Genomic DNA, 13,989 nt, shown 5'->3' with positions numbered 1-13,989 from the left:
AACATACATGAGTTTCACATGAATCAGTAAAGTTACATAATTTGTTCACGTACCTTCAATATTATGGAATAAGTGACCCATGGAACGATAAGTAGTCCAAAGTCATTTTGTATGCTTCCCTGACAGGATTCATTCATTCAGTTTCATACATGTAAGAGTTGTGTTGATCATTTTTGAGTAATTGATTGGTTAATATTCACCCTACATAAGTTATTCTAGCAGATTGCACATTACATTAATTGCATTAATCAAAAGCAAAGAAATCAAGTTCAGAAGAGAAACCCAGTTTTGTTGTGTATATGATTGAGTAAATTGAACAATCTCTGTTTTCCTGTGTGACTGAAGAGCAGACAGCTGCTCATGAGTGCGTTCAGATTCATCTGCCATGACTATTGTGAAGCTTATTCTGATAAAGGGCTCTTGTTGGGTTGGCAGGGCTGCTTGAAGTGATCAAGGGCCACGGGTTCTCATCAGCGGCTGGCAATATTTCCTTAGCAACTCACTGAAGAGGTCACTCAATTGCTGCTATTTGCAGTGTTTTGATTTCAAGAGTGGCAAGCCTTAAAACAAAGCTCATTCAGAGAGATCTCGGGCCTCATTTATAAAACATGCACGGATTCGATCTTTTGCTAAAATCCACTCCAACTCGACTCTTCGACCACGTCAGGTTTTAAACTAGAGTACGCACTTTTCCTTGTGGCAGAGTCGGAGTACTGCAGGTACATATTTGGAAATCTAAGCAGCGATAATAATAATAAAATCCTGTTAGCATAATTACACAGCATTAAAGTTCAAATATTTAGTATGTATACTTTGGTTCCAGATGTGTAAATTATTTCACTCAATCTAGGCTATAAAATGGCCTATAATGCAGAAACACATTTCACATCTGGAAGCGAGGCGTACGCATGTTTATTTTATTTTGTGTGTATGTTTTCTCTGAATCACACGTGCACACATTTGAGAAATGATCTTAGCCCACTTCTCCAAAAACAACACATTCCGCTGGGATTTGTTTGATCCTCAGTTCTAAATGATGGGGAATGGTGTGATGAATATAACAATGAGGAATGTTATGAAAAAGAGGGAAAACAAATAATAAATGTATGAAATGTTTCATTATATCAGACTGTTCTAGCTCAAGAATATTGCATACATTGGTGGGGTGGTTTCTTATTTACCAGGGTTTATCCTGTGACAATGTGGCATTATTTATGTTTTTATGACAGCTGAGCTTATTCCCCATCCTAAATTGTCATTACCATTAAAAAAAAAATCATTGTAATGCATCCAGATTATTTATGTTTGAGTTTTTCCAATTTCCTATTCCCAGTTGAGTATTATTTCCAGTGGTGAAATGTTCAGTAATGAAACAAAATGTGCCTAAGCTGTCATGAAAACACCTACTGGACTAATCCTGGACATCTTTATTATTTTCAGCAATGCTGAATAATGCAATTCAATGCAAAATGCAATACTACTACTAACAATAAAAGAGAGGCAGGAGGCAATATTGTCTAATTTTGCCATCTAAATGTTTTATTTGTGTTTTGCAATGACACTGGCTTTTTAAACCTCTATTTTCTTTTGCACTTGCTATCTTAGGAGGTGCGTCGGAATTGTAAACAGTGAAAATGATAAAATACATTTCATATAACTACTTACAAGCAGTGTGCGTCCACGCCAGAGGACGACCGTTCCTGCTCCGCCCGTTTTATAACAATACATGTCATTTTATAGCTTTTAGGTTCACATATTTACATAGGTACAGCAACGCTTCATGGTGTTTTTATCTTTTTTTAATCATTTTTTTCTTAAGAATCATATATACATCCATTAACCCGGCTGCCTGCTGCCAGGGAAACACAGTTAGAATAATTTGTGTACTAACGTAATTCTTACATTACCTGTAACTTATACAATAATATTAATGCAGAGCTCAATCCATTGTCTTTTTCATAAAAAAGGTAAACTTATCCATAAGATAAGTCAACAAATAATAAACATATTGCACTTACATCAGGACAGCTGTGGACCTGGATCAAAGTGGAAAAGGGAAATTCGGCTGAGTGCAATGTACAAAGCAACCAGTGAGACTTCTAAATAAATAACTACGTTTCTGTACTGGTAAAACATGTCGTCTTTCTTATTAACAAACACAGGGACAGATCCTAACTGACCCTATTAAATATAGAGTGCATGATTAAACCTAAAGTCAGAAAAGGGAGGAAACAAACGGTTAAATAAGTCTGGAAGCTTCATAGTCGAGTGCCGTAATGTCCTGAGAATACTGTCTCTTCCATTCTTAATATGTCAAGCTACAATGAATGGCTTATTGGCTTTACAGATCGCAGCTAAGCGTTTTCTATAGTCTTTAGAGACCAACGACAGTCCATTTCGAGCTCAGAGCGAAACGCTCCAGTCTTCAGCTGCAGTTTGGTCCATTCCTCTACAATTATTTGTTTAAATTATATTTTGTGCCAGCAACTTCATCATGTGACATGGAGTCGAAAGACATGGAGGAAGGTTCACAGGAACACCATTGAGCAGTAAGTGCATGATCGTCGACGTTCTCCACCATCCAGACATCCAACCGCGTAGGGACGAGACATTTTTGAACGTCCAGGAAAGTCATCGTGAAATGGAGAACAACGAGAGGTTGGTGGCACCAACAGTGCTCGATCAGAAGAACAGGAAGAGGCGAAACAGTACCCAGTTGTCATAGTGTTAAAGAGGCGATAACAGCCTCGATTTCTCCAGTACACAAATTAAATAACATTCAAATGGGAATAACCAGCATTATTCAGCGTGGTGGTGCCCCACTCGTCCAGCTCCATCAGGTCGGGTCACGCTACCTTTTCCTCTCTCTTTCACCATTTGTAAACGATGCCTCGTGCATTTCTCCACTCTCTGTCTTTTTGCCACATTAACAGATAGAATGGCTGATGACAATGAAACGCTAAGTGAAAGAAACCTCGCGGATGCTACTCTTTATAGTGTCTCTCTCTCTCTCTCTCTGTCGTCTTAGGAGGAGGAGGAGGATGTCGATGTGGTGCTTGGTTTCTTTTGGTTCACTAAGTCCATGTAGAGCTCCGAGCGCAGAAATCGAGGATACGAGTCCTTCTCCATCAGGCCGTATATCCTCCTCTGGGCCAGGTCGAAGCAAGAGCGATTGATGTCTTGCAAGTTCTCTTTAGTGTGTTCCCTGGTGTAGGAATCCAGATTCACCTGCGGGACAAATAAAGAGCCATTACTTTAAAGTCCACAGTCGTTTTGCTTCATGTTTTAGTCAGAAATCCAGTGGACCAATGGGGTGCTTCCAATGGACTCTTTTCACAGGTCTATTTTCAATTTCTAATTTAATGTACATTTATATCACTTTAATTACCTTGGCATTAAATTAGAGAAAACTAGTTAACACTGCATGTGAGTGTTTCTAATACAGCGGTCAAGGGAGTGGCGGCAAATTTGACATCTTTCTCTCTTCTGACCAATGTAATCAATCTCTTGACATTTTCTTCCCCTCTTTTGGAAAGTCATAGAAACACTTTCTTGGCTTTTTTGAGGTTCAAACAATTATATTTGTTGCAGTTCACCACTATAGAAGTTTACCCAACTATGATGACTTCCACTTTTGAGAACTGTGTGAAAAGGGTGCAGTCCTGTTTTTACAGGGCCACCTTCCAGCAGCGTTTAGCTGAATCCCTAATTAAACACACCTGAACCTGCTAATCAAGGTCTTCAGGATCACTAGAAACTTGTTTTTAGAGTTAAACTCTGCAGGAAAAGTTTCCCTCTAGGAGCAGGACTGGACATGTATTTTGCGTACAGATGACAAACTGCTGCTTTAACTGAATTTATCTGGGAGTTGGCTGCACAATATTTTTTATAATCCACATGGAAACAAAATCATGATTACAATGACTATGAAAAATCAGTACATCCAGGGTTCGTACAGATACTGTAAAATGAAATTCCAGGACTTTTCAAGCACTAGTTTTCTGGTTTTCAAGGACAACAATGAGAGATCTCACCAAACAATATCTTTATTATCTTTCCAATTCTAAAAAAGCTAAATAGATAAATATATACTAATAAAACAATGGTACACATAAACTGCAGCACATTTTAAGCAATTTTAAGTATAGGAACATTAACAAAAGCCCTAGAACTTTCAGTGCGTAGAAGAGCAAATAGAAAGTGGGCATAAACTTCTTACACGATTATTATTGAAAGATGTAATAACAGAAGGAAAACAAAGGATTTCATTTGTAAAATGTAGAGCATTTCATTGTAAATAATTGCAATCTAATGACTTGTTTACACTAAAAAACATTGTTTTTTTTTTTTTTTAAGGATTTTCTTTAACTCAAATTACAAATGTATCCAATATACAAATGACAAATTATTTAATAATACATATTTAATACAAAGTTTATAAAGGCTATTATTGTTCAACAAATAATATTTTATATTATAATGTTTACATACTTGGTATTGAGAAATGGTCTGATGGGGGTTTATCAACGACTTCAGTGCAGGTTACATAGCTACGCCAGTAGGTGGCGCCAAGGGTCTGACTTTAAGAGTTAGTTAGTAGACCATTCAATTAAAAAAAAAGAAGCTGATTCATTCTGGAACGAAGAAAGGTTGTAAACAAGGAAATTATTTTAACTTTGAACAACACATTATAAGGCGCAACCGACAAGCAAAGCGGCTCCGGGGTGAAGCTGAATCTACTTCAAAGAGATCAATGCATTGACCAGTGATGGGAAATCCCCTTAACCATTGAACCGATACTATGACAAAGATATCGCTTTCCTCATTCAGACTGATTTTTTTTCCAGTGTTTATATGGTTGACCTGAAGAATGCAAGCTGTATCATATACTTGGAAATGTATGAGCAATATCAAACTCAAAGCCACATCAGACGGGCAGCAGTGTTAAATTTGCGTGAAAGTTTTTTTTTTTTTGGCAAAAATTAAACACCAATTTCATATATATTGTCTTTTAATAACTCAAGCACTTTTCAAGTACCTCTTCATAAATATGGCTGTTTTCAGGGGTTTTCTAGGAATTAAATTTCAAAAAGTCAAATTCAAGTACTTTAGGCATTTTTAGCACCTTGTACGAACCCTTTGTGGATGTACAAAAAGTCATGTTGCAACAGCTCATGGAGATTGGCACACAACATAGACAGGCTTATTAACTTTTAAAAGGGAGAAGAAAACACTTCCCATATCTTTCGTTGTTGACATTGGTAATGTTTGATTGTGGTGTTCATTTTAAAATCTGGGTCCTGAAGCTCAAACCAGTTGAGAAAACCAGTGGATAAACTGATCTTTCTTTATGTATAAACCTGCTCCTACATGAAAATGTGTGAAAACTGTGGTTGGTCCCTTAACATTTCAGTGAAATGGTCAATCTGGACTGGACTTTATGCTGGAATTGAAAGATCTGGCAGTGTGAATCTACACAAAGCCCAGTTTCACTGCTGGAAAGTGCCTCGAGCTCCTGCTGCTCGTCTCATTTTGAATTTCCAAACTGCTTTCCAAGTTTGGAAAATGAAAACATGCTCTCAAACTGTCTGCTGACTGTTGTGCGGCCAAGAGGGAGTCCATTAGTCAGGCATGACATCATATCCTCCACGGATCTGACAAATCTTCTAGTTTCATGACACAATGTGGAGTATTTTAAGAATATTTCCAGCCATTTTTTTTAAGCTGCTAAATAATACAGAACGACATTGTTTAGACTTTTTCGATTCCCAATGAACATCTGGAATGACTTTTAACGTCAGACGTTTCAGTAGGCGTTTGCAGTCTGTAAAAGTTCAAATAAATATGAGACTTCATGCTCACCTCTTTACAGGACTGGATGGCGATGAATTCCGCAAAGATTTTCTTAGCTTTCGATGTCATCTTGGACTGCGATTTAATCTTCTTGTAATCCTCGCAGGCCAGCCAGAAATCCAGATTCTCTTCACTAAACTCTGTGCGCAAGAAAGCTCTGAACGCCGCCAGCCCATCTGATGAGGGAGAGAATAAAGAGGCAGAAAAAGGGGAGATGTTATTGGACGGATAAACAGAGAACCATGGCAACGGCAGACTCCACTGAAGAGGCAGCGCCGAGCGCCAAACCCTGAGTCACTACAAGTCAAGAACACGACTCTTAATTGCATTTGTTCTCATCCAAGACTCTCGCTGCTATGCCTTGGACGAAACATTATTCTGTTATTTATTCAGCGTCTCTTATTTGAGTTAACTCAAACCCTCACATCATTTGCACTGCATTTTGCTATAGCTAGAAAGTAGTGTCCAGACACATGAATGTAAGCACTGCAGCAAGATGACAGCATTTTAAAACATCTTTGCGTAACCAGCGATGAACATAAATGCAAAATGGAAATTTTCTATTGTACTGCATAAAACATTTTATGTGACTTACAAGTGAATTTCCATGCCTAAAACAAGTGAGAACAAATGTGCCAGTGACAACATTTAATGTAGGATGTGATCGTTTTGCAGTGTATGCTTAAAAGTGGCTTCCTTACAGTAGCACTGCACACTGACATTTCTCAGATTTCCTTTCAGATCTAAAGGCATCCAGTATTAAAATAGAAGGAAGTGTGGCCCCATCCCAAAGCACACAATCACCTTTCCGTTCCCATAAGAGCCTGCTGATAACAGCATGTGGATGCGCTCAGCCTTTCAAACAATTGCTGCGGAAAAGACATCTCCTGCCCCAAATCTCAGCGCCACAAGCACTTTCAATTTCAATCAGTTTGATATAAAACGAAAAGCCATGATATGTATGGTGGGCAGATATTCATCTGTGGTCTTTCTCTGACTCCATACGGATCTAGTACTCATCTGGGATCACTATGAAAGCCATTGAGCATGTTCAACAGAGCGTTCATTCAGTGACTCAGAGCAGGAAGTCGAGAGGAAGCATGAATGCCTGAAACAATGCAACAATGCAGCCGCCATCCCTGTGGATTCAAGCCAAGCCGAAGGAATTCAGCAAATACAACAAGTTCATTACACACATCCACAGAAGGGTAAAAATATCTTACATTTGTGGACCAGCAGCTTGTCCAACGATTCGCCCCACTTCATTGCCTCTTCTGGAGTGGGCCTGCAAATAAAGGCAGAACGGTTTTTCAGCAAGCCCATCTCTGTCAGGTTTCTCATTGTATGACCCATTCGAAGCTGTGCCCTTCTCTCACTCGAGGATGTGTGTTTGTGTGAGTCTGAGTGTCTGAGTAAGTCTCTGTTGGACAGCCTCTTTTATATTTCCCTCTGTGAAGAGGAGGGGGTGGGATCAGGCCGCACCAATGGGATGGTGTGTTAGCCAGAGGCTCCGCCCACAGCTCCTCTCAAAGACTCATTCTTGCCTTCATCGTCTGTCTAAGCTCAGCACCTACAGTCTGCAGCGTTAACACTTCATTTGACACTGCCTAATAAGGGAACTTTATCCAACAGGGAAGCATTATTCCAGATAAAATCATAAATCATATTATTCAGATTATTAAATTATTCTGACCTACTTACAACTTCTGTGCATTGATTTATAGAGATCTTTTCCATGCAACATTTGCATATTTTATGTATAGCTGAACAATATCACTCATTAAAATATCTCGGCAATATAAACGTTCAATTTTGCAGCACTGTCATGGCATATGGCCTTAATATAATCATAATTTAACCCTGTGATGCATGACATTCACTACTTTAGACAGTTCTTTGGAAGTCATTTTAACCACCATGGGAGATTATCGTTATCTTAAATTTCGATGGTCTGCTTTTGACATTCTACGAACTACAAGTAATTTTGCAACTACATGTCAATTATCTCTCATTAGAGTATCAGTAGACTGTCTGCTTAATATCTGCAACTACATGTCAACTTATTCTACTAACCCGAACCCGAACCTAACAGTCTACTGATACGCTAATATCACAATATCACTGATAAATAAGTTAATATCACAAATTGCAAAAACCTTTTTCACTTCCAAATGTATTGATCTAAAATCCATCCTTTCAGACCCTTTCTCTTTTATCCCACACACATGAGCAGAGAGACACCAGCTGGATCATTACCCAGGAAGCAGGTGGACATCTCACACACACACACACACACACACACTTACTTGACAGACTTCAAGGTTTTGTCGAGCTTGCCGGCTGGGGTGCTTCCGGGAGACTCATTCCTCCTCCTCAGGAAAGCGAGTCGGTTCTTCATGTCTTTGGCCCTGCAGAAAAACGCACAGAAGGATGAGAGTTGAGTTCTGCCGGTCACAACAAAACGAATCAACAAATCGAACTCAGTCACGGAAAACGCAAGCGCATAAATCCAAACGCAGTAACCCATACATGTTCTCCTCAATCCACAGTTATCAAAGCTGAGACGCCGTTTGAAGTTCCTGGAGCCTCTTCTGTCAATCTCTCTTCCTTCTCGCCAGTCCTGCGTCTGAGCGAGCGGATGAGTGAAGGGAGGGTTCTGCCACTCTCCACACCTTCGCTCCGCTGTTCAGGTGCCACCGGGAGTCCCGCGAGCCCTAACCTAGGGCCGATGGGCCCCGGGGACTGCTGTGGAGTGCAGCTGCAGCTCCGAATCTCCAAAAAGCTGACTCTTCACCCCTGGATCCACGTCTCATGAGACGACCGCTGGGCTCGGGAACCTCCAGATGCCCGTCCTCCCTCTGCCTGACCTCACGTACCTCTTCCAGAGGAGCACAATTTCCACCCACTGATTTCCACTGTGGCTTTGCAGATCCTCTGCCCTCATCAGCTCCATTTGGCCTCTCGCACCGCAGGCACACGCTGATGACAGGACCAAAAAAAGAAGCTGAATCCCATTTTTGGCCCTCCCAAGGCCAGCGTTCCTACATAAAGCACGCGCCGAGAGCTCCTGCGCTCCATGATTGTACTACAGACATGAGGTGTTGTTGAAGTTTCAACCCTCTCAACTCAAACGGCCTTTAGAAAATGTCTATGGTGAAAATAATACTGAGCAAAATATAATTTCTGGCTGTTATATATTGACTGTTGTATAACAGCTTTGAATGTGGCTCATCCCATCAGAGCTAATTTTGTGATCGGACACTATTTATTGATTTGTCTATAAACACAACCGTTCAAAAGTTTGGGGATGGTAAGATTTATTCATTATTTTGAAAGAAGTCTCTTCTGTTCACCAAGGCTGCATTTATTTGATCAAAAATACAGTAAAAATTGTGAAATATTATTACGATTTAAAATATCTGTTTTCTATGTGAATATATAGTAAATTGTAATTTATTCCTGTGATCAAAGTTGAATTTTCAGCATCATTACTCCAGTCTTCAGTGTCACATGATCCTTCAGAAATCATTCTAATATGATGATTTGCTGCTCAAGAAACATTTATGATTATTATCAATCAATATTTTTGTGGAAAACGCAAAACATTTTATCTTTCAGGATTCTTTGATGAATAGAAAGTTCAAAAGAACAGCATTTATTTGAAATATAATCTTTTGTAACATTATAAATGTCTTTACTGTCACTTTTGACCAGTTTAATGCGCCTTTGGTGAATAAAATTATTTATTTTCATCAACAACAACAACAAAAAGGTCTCACTGACCCCAAACTTTTGATCTGAGGTTTATATATAATAACTGTATGATAGTGACAACAAGCAAACAAGGGCCTTATACAGTATCATAAATACTACAGCACTTATGGCACTATTAAATGGTTATCCAGCATTTTGCGTCAGCAATGTCAACACAGAAACACCCTTTGCAGTGGAAAGCAGAAATAATTAAGCCAGGTTTTGTAGAAACCACTGGTTAATAATCATTTTCATCCCTCTGAGTATGATGACGGAAAGCGTAGATAAGCCTTGACCGGAAAAAGGAAGTCTGAAACTATTTATGACATATTACGATGTCCTGTAGCTGCTAAGAATTCCCCTCTTCAGACTGACCTATTCCAGGCAAAACACAACACCAGGGTCTTCTCTTTCCAGGGAAAAGCCTTGAGCTAAAATATAAGGATAGAAGATTTCAAGATTCATTTGTGAAGTTGTTTAAATAAAACCTCTTATCTGTTCATCAAGCTGGGAAATGGGATGATGAAACATTAGTCAGCCACGGTGCCAGAGAACTCAGGGGAAGTTTCTCACAGCAGATGTTTCAGAACGAAAGCGGTAATTAATCCATTTTGAAAAATCAACTCCATGAAAAACTGTCAATAATTAATGAGTCTAAATGCTATACACACATTTACCTATCTATGTAAATGAGGACATAAACTTCTATAGGGGTTTGCCAGTTTTAGAGAACTCATTGTCAATTCTGTGGTAAAACATCAATCATCAATCAGTCATTATTCTGATGATGATATTGTCATATTTTGAGATATTTAAACTGTTATCTGAAATGGTGAAGTCAAATCTGCTTCATATTTATCTCTCTGACGTTTGCCAAAGGCATTTACACATACACATCTTTTTATTTAGGATTCTCTGGTGAGACGTAAGAATGTGAAAGAGTTTAGAATCGAAACCCCGAGAGTCTGATCAGATAATACAATAACTGCTGGAATCATCAGGATTTTGGGGAGATAAACTGACTCACACACATGACTTAGATCTCAAACAGCTCTCAAAACAAGGTAAATGCCAAAAAATGCAGTATCTTGGATGGATTACGATTCTGGTTGCTAGCTTGGATATCAAAGTTTGCCCACTTGGAAAAGAAACGGAGCTGAGGAAACAAATCAATCACAACATATTTAATTCCAAAGCTACAAAAATAGTGCTTTTACAAGGAATAAATGAATGTTGGCCAATAGGAATGTATTTTTAACTTCCAGTGGGAAGATCTGAATTAAAATGTGAGGGTCTGGTGGTGGATCGCACACACAAAAGGAAAAATTCTCACCAGTTCATGAGCCATGGAAAATATTTAGAAGTGTAATGAAACAGTTTATGGTCCAGGTCAGGTTTCACTGAGATCTCGGAGGATGTGTAGTTTAGTGAAAACAGATGAACATAAGTAATAGAAAAACCGACCTAAGAACAGTCCTACAACTAATGTACTGTAGTAGACCGTGACATAAGGCTGCGTTTGTCCTCATTCAGCACAGAAATCTACAGGTTTGTTATGGATCTTCAAGTGACATTAAATGCAATGCTGCCACCTACTGGATATGATCATTATCAACACTATATTTATATCACCACCAGCCTCTTGGGATGAGCAAGAACTATGTAAAAAAAAATATATAAAGGATGCACAAAAACATTTTTTATATCATGTTGGTATAAAAACAATTTATATTAAGTTATTTATGTAGCCTATTTGGGTATATTCAAGGTGTGGATTATGGAGGGGTCTGGAGTGTCTGACCCCCCTAAAGAAGTCTTGATTCCCCCTGAAGGACCCTGACTTGGGGGTTGGTCAAAGAAAGTAATCTACCTGTAATATGAAGCTTTACCTGTAAATATGAAGATACATTTGTAGCTCTGACTGATAGTTTGACCACCCCTGAAATGGGTCGTACCATTAACTTTACCCGACCAGCTGAAGTAAATATGCTTTAAAACCGCACTCATTCAGGGACGAGCGTTTATTGCATGAACAAAGAACATAATGTGTTTAAAAATGCATTTACACTTCAGTTGAATGATAACATTTGTCCGCTGTAAAGCTGAATGTGTGAAGCAAAGGTTTGGTGAAAATATATACAATTTAACAACAACACTAAAATAGGAGTGAGAAGTTTATCTGTCAATCAGTTGAGTTTTGTTCATTACTGTTTTAGGGTGTGTGTGTGTGTGTGTGTGTGTGTGTGTGTGTGTGTGTGTGTGTGTGTGTGTGTGGTCATTCAGTGCCACGGTGTTGAGATTCCACACTGCTCTGCAACAGCGTTAGTAATGGCCATGTGGCGTCAGTCAGCGAGAAAAAGCCACGCCAGTGAAAATATGTTATAGATTAATAGTTCTAGAGCTATAAAAAGAGTACTGAAAAATCATATTTAAGTAATCAATTGCACACTCTGTCTTCTGGCTTAAGATCAAGCATAGTAACAATGCTGTTAATTCCCAAAAAAATGTAGTAAAATGAAAGAAAATAAGGATGTACAGCATTCCAGTTTTACTGCTTAGGAGACTTAATGGAGATCCTAGCTATGTTTTATTTGGAAAACAACTTAGTCACCTAAAATTCCAACACACACACACACACACATATATATATATATATATATGTTAGTGCTGTCAAATTGCGATTAATCACATCCAAAATAAAAGTTTGTTTACACATAATATATGTGTGTACTGTGTATGTTTATTATGTATATATAAATACACACATATGCATGTTTAACAAAAATATATTATATTTATATATAAAATATTTACATTTAATATAAATTATATAACTATAAATATATAAATATACATGTATACATGCAAATATTTCTTAAATAAATACATGCATGTGTGTGTATTTATATATACATAATAAATATACACAGTACTTGGATTTTTTTAACATTTAGTTGAATGATTTGATCAAATGCTATATATCAAAATGAAACAACAAAATCTGCTGATTCAGATGATACAAATTAGTTAACATTAAGTTAACATCTAGTTAACATCTATTAACATGATTGCAAATCATATCTTTTAACGAGATGTATAATGTATTTTTTTCCATTCAAATGTTGTTTTTGTCCTGTAAATGCTTCATATGTTTCACACCTCAAGAGGCTGTTGGTCTCACCTACTGATTCAACTTTAACTACTAAATTCTTTATGGAAGACTTTTAGAGAAAACAGAACACAAATATATATATATATGTGTCAGTATATGCAGTAGGAAAAGACATAAGAAAGTGCTTGAGCGGAGCAGCAGTCAGGCGTGGATCAGCTTCAGAGGCGATCATGACCCCTCATTTAGAGAAACACCGGGCTAATTATCAGGCAGCAGCAGCTGCTCCCGCACCTCCTCACGGCTCAGGCTTGTAATCTCTCGACAGGAAGGACACGCCCTCGCTGGAATTCATCAAATTAGGATGCTCTGATCCAGCTCTTCAGAGCCGTCGACAGACATTTCCCCACGGTGAGCCCTGCAGGGAGAGCCAGAGAGGAGATGGTCGCAAGCCACAATTATCTCCAGGCTTTGCCAATTCCCACTCTGCCCGGCTCACATTACTGCCCATAATAGAGCTCAGCGCTATTCCAGGCTGTGAAACCAGGACACTTGCTGTGGGAAAGACATTTAGAACGTGACAGCCATTGTGCGCCTTGCAGAAGGACTTCAGTTTAGAGCCAGAGTGATGGGTTCAGATCCCAACAGGAGTTTCTACAGCACTGGATTTCTCCAACAAAACACTGATTTGTCATATCTGTGATTTTGCATGTGTGTTTTTTATTTCAATGAAGTGAGTGTTTAATAATGTTGTTTATTTAATATTTTATTTTATGGTACTAAATTATATTTATGCAGTAGTTATAATCCATTTATTACCTGTTAACCACTTATTGAGCATAGACATGAAACTGAAATTTCCAACTTAAACTGTAATAAATCTTGAGTGTTTTGGAGCAGCAGACTGAAGTTTGGTCTCTTTTTAAAGGAGACATTATTGGGGAAAAAGAAAATGGGTGAACTTAAAAAAAAGTTATAAAAGTTGAAGTTTATTGTTATGATAAATGCATAAAAATACTCTTTTTTTAATTTTTATATGAAACATATATGTAAAACTGTGAGAAAATCATAGCTATGAATCTAAACAAGTTGTGTTCCAAATTTTAGGTTGATATCTGGCGCAGTACCAAATGATTCCACTAGATGAAATTTCTTTCCCATTTATTTCCAATGCGCTCATTTTTGACCGTAAGAAGCACAAGTGTGACTATTTTTCAGTTCCAGTTAATCTTTCTGAATCATGTTCATGAGTCAAGTCTGTTTTCTTGTGTGTT

General features: G+C 38.2%; 1 protein-coding gene and 1 long non-coding RNA gene across 8 annotated transcripts in view; one reads left to right on the top strand and one right to left on the bottom strand.

The window, feature by feature from the left end:
• Positions 1–1,783: 1,783 nt before the first annotated feature.
• rgs3a (regulator of G protein signaling 3a) overlaps positions 1,784–13,989 on the bottom strand; it is an 89,272-nt gene continuing 77,066 nt past the window's right edge. For 6 of the 7 annotated variants that reach the window (XM_051894415.1, XM_051894417.1, XM_051894418.1 and 3 more), the window contains 4 exons: positions 8,160–8,261; positions 7,077–7,138; positions 5,863–6,029; positions 1,784–3,228 (listed from right to left, as the gene is read on the bottom strand). In XM_051894415.1, the coding sequence (XP_051750375.1) occupies positions 3,025–3,228; positions 5,863–6,029; positions 7,077–7,138; positions 8,160–8,261 (535 nt within the window). In that variant the 3' untranslated portion in view covers positions 1,784–3,024. Of the gene's footprint in view, positions 3,229–5,862; positions 6,030–7,076; positions 7,139–8,159; positions 8,262–8,382; positions 8,400–13,989 lie in introns of those variants that run through there. The other variant, XM_051894421.1, reaches the window with a different exon arrangement.
• Positions 8,719–11,331, top strand: LOC127512998 (uncharacterized). The gene is made up of 2 exons (XR_007930297.1): positions 8,719–10,203; positions 10,516–11,331. It is a non-coding gene; the product is annotated as an uncharacterized LOC127512998 (long non-coding RNA).

This window comes from Ctenopharyngodon idella, chromosome 5, assembly GCF_019924925.1.
Source record: "Ctenopharyngodon idella isolate HZGC_01 chromosome 5, HZGC01, whole genome shotgun sequence".
NCBI classification, from domain to species: Eukaryota; Metazoa; Chordata; class Actinopteri; order Cypriniformes; family Xenocyprididae; genus Ctenopharyngodon; species Ctenopharyngodon idella.
Note: the sequence above shows the minus strand (reverse complement) of the source record. Positions and strands in the feature narration are given on the sequence as shown.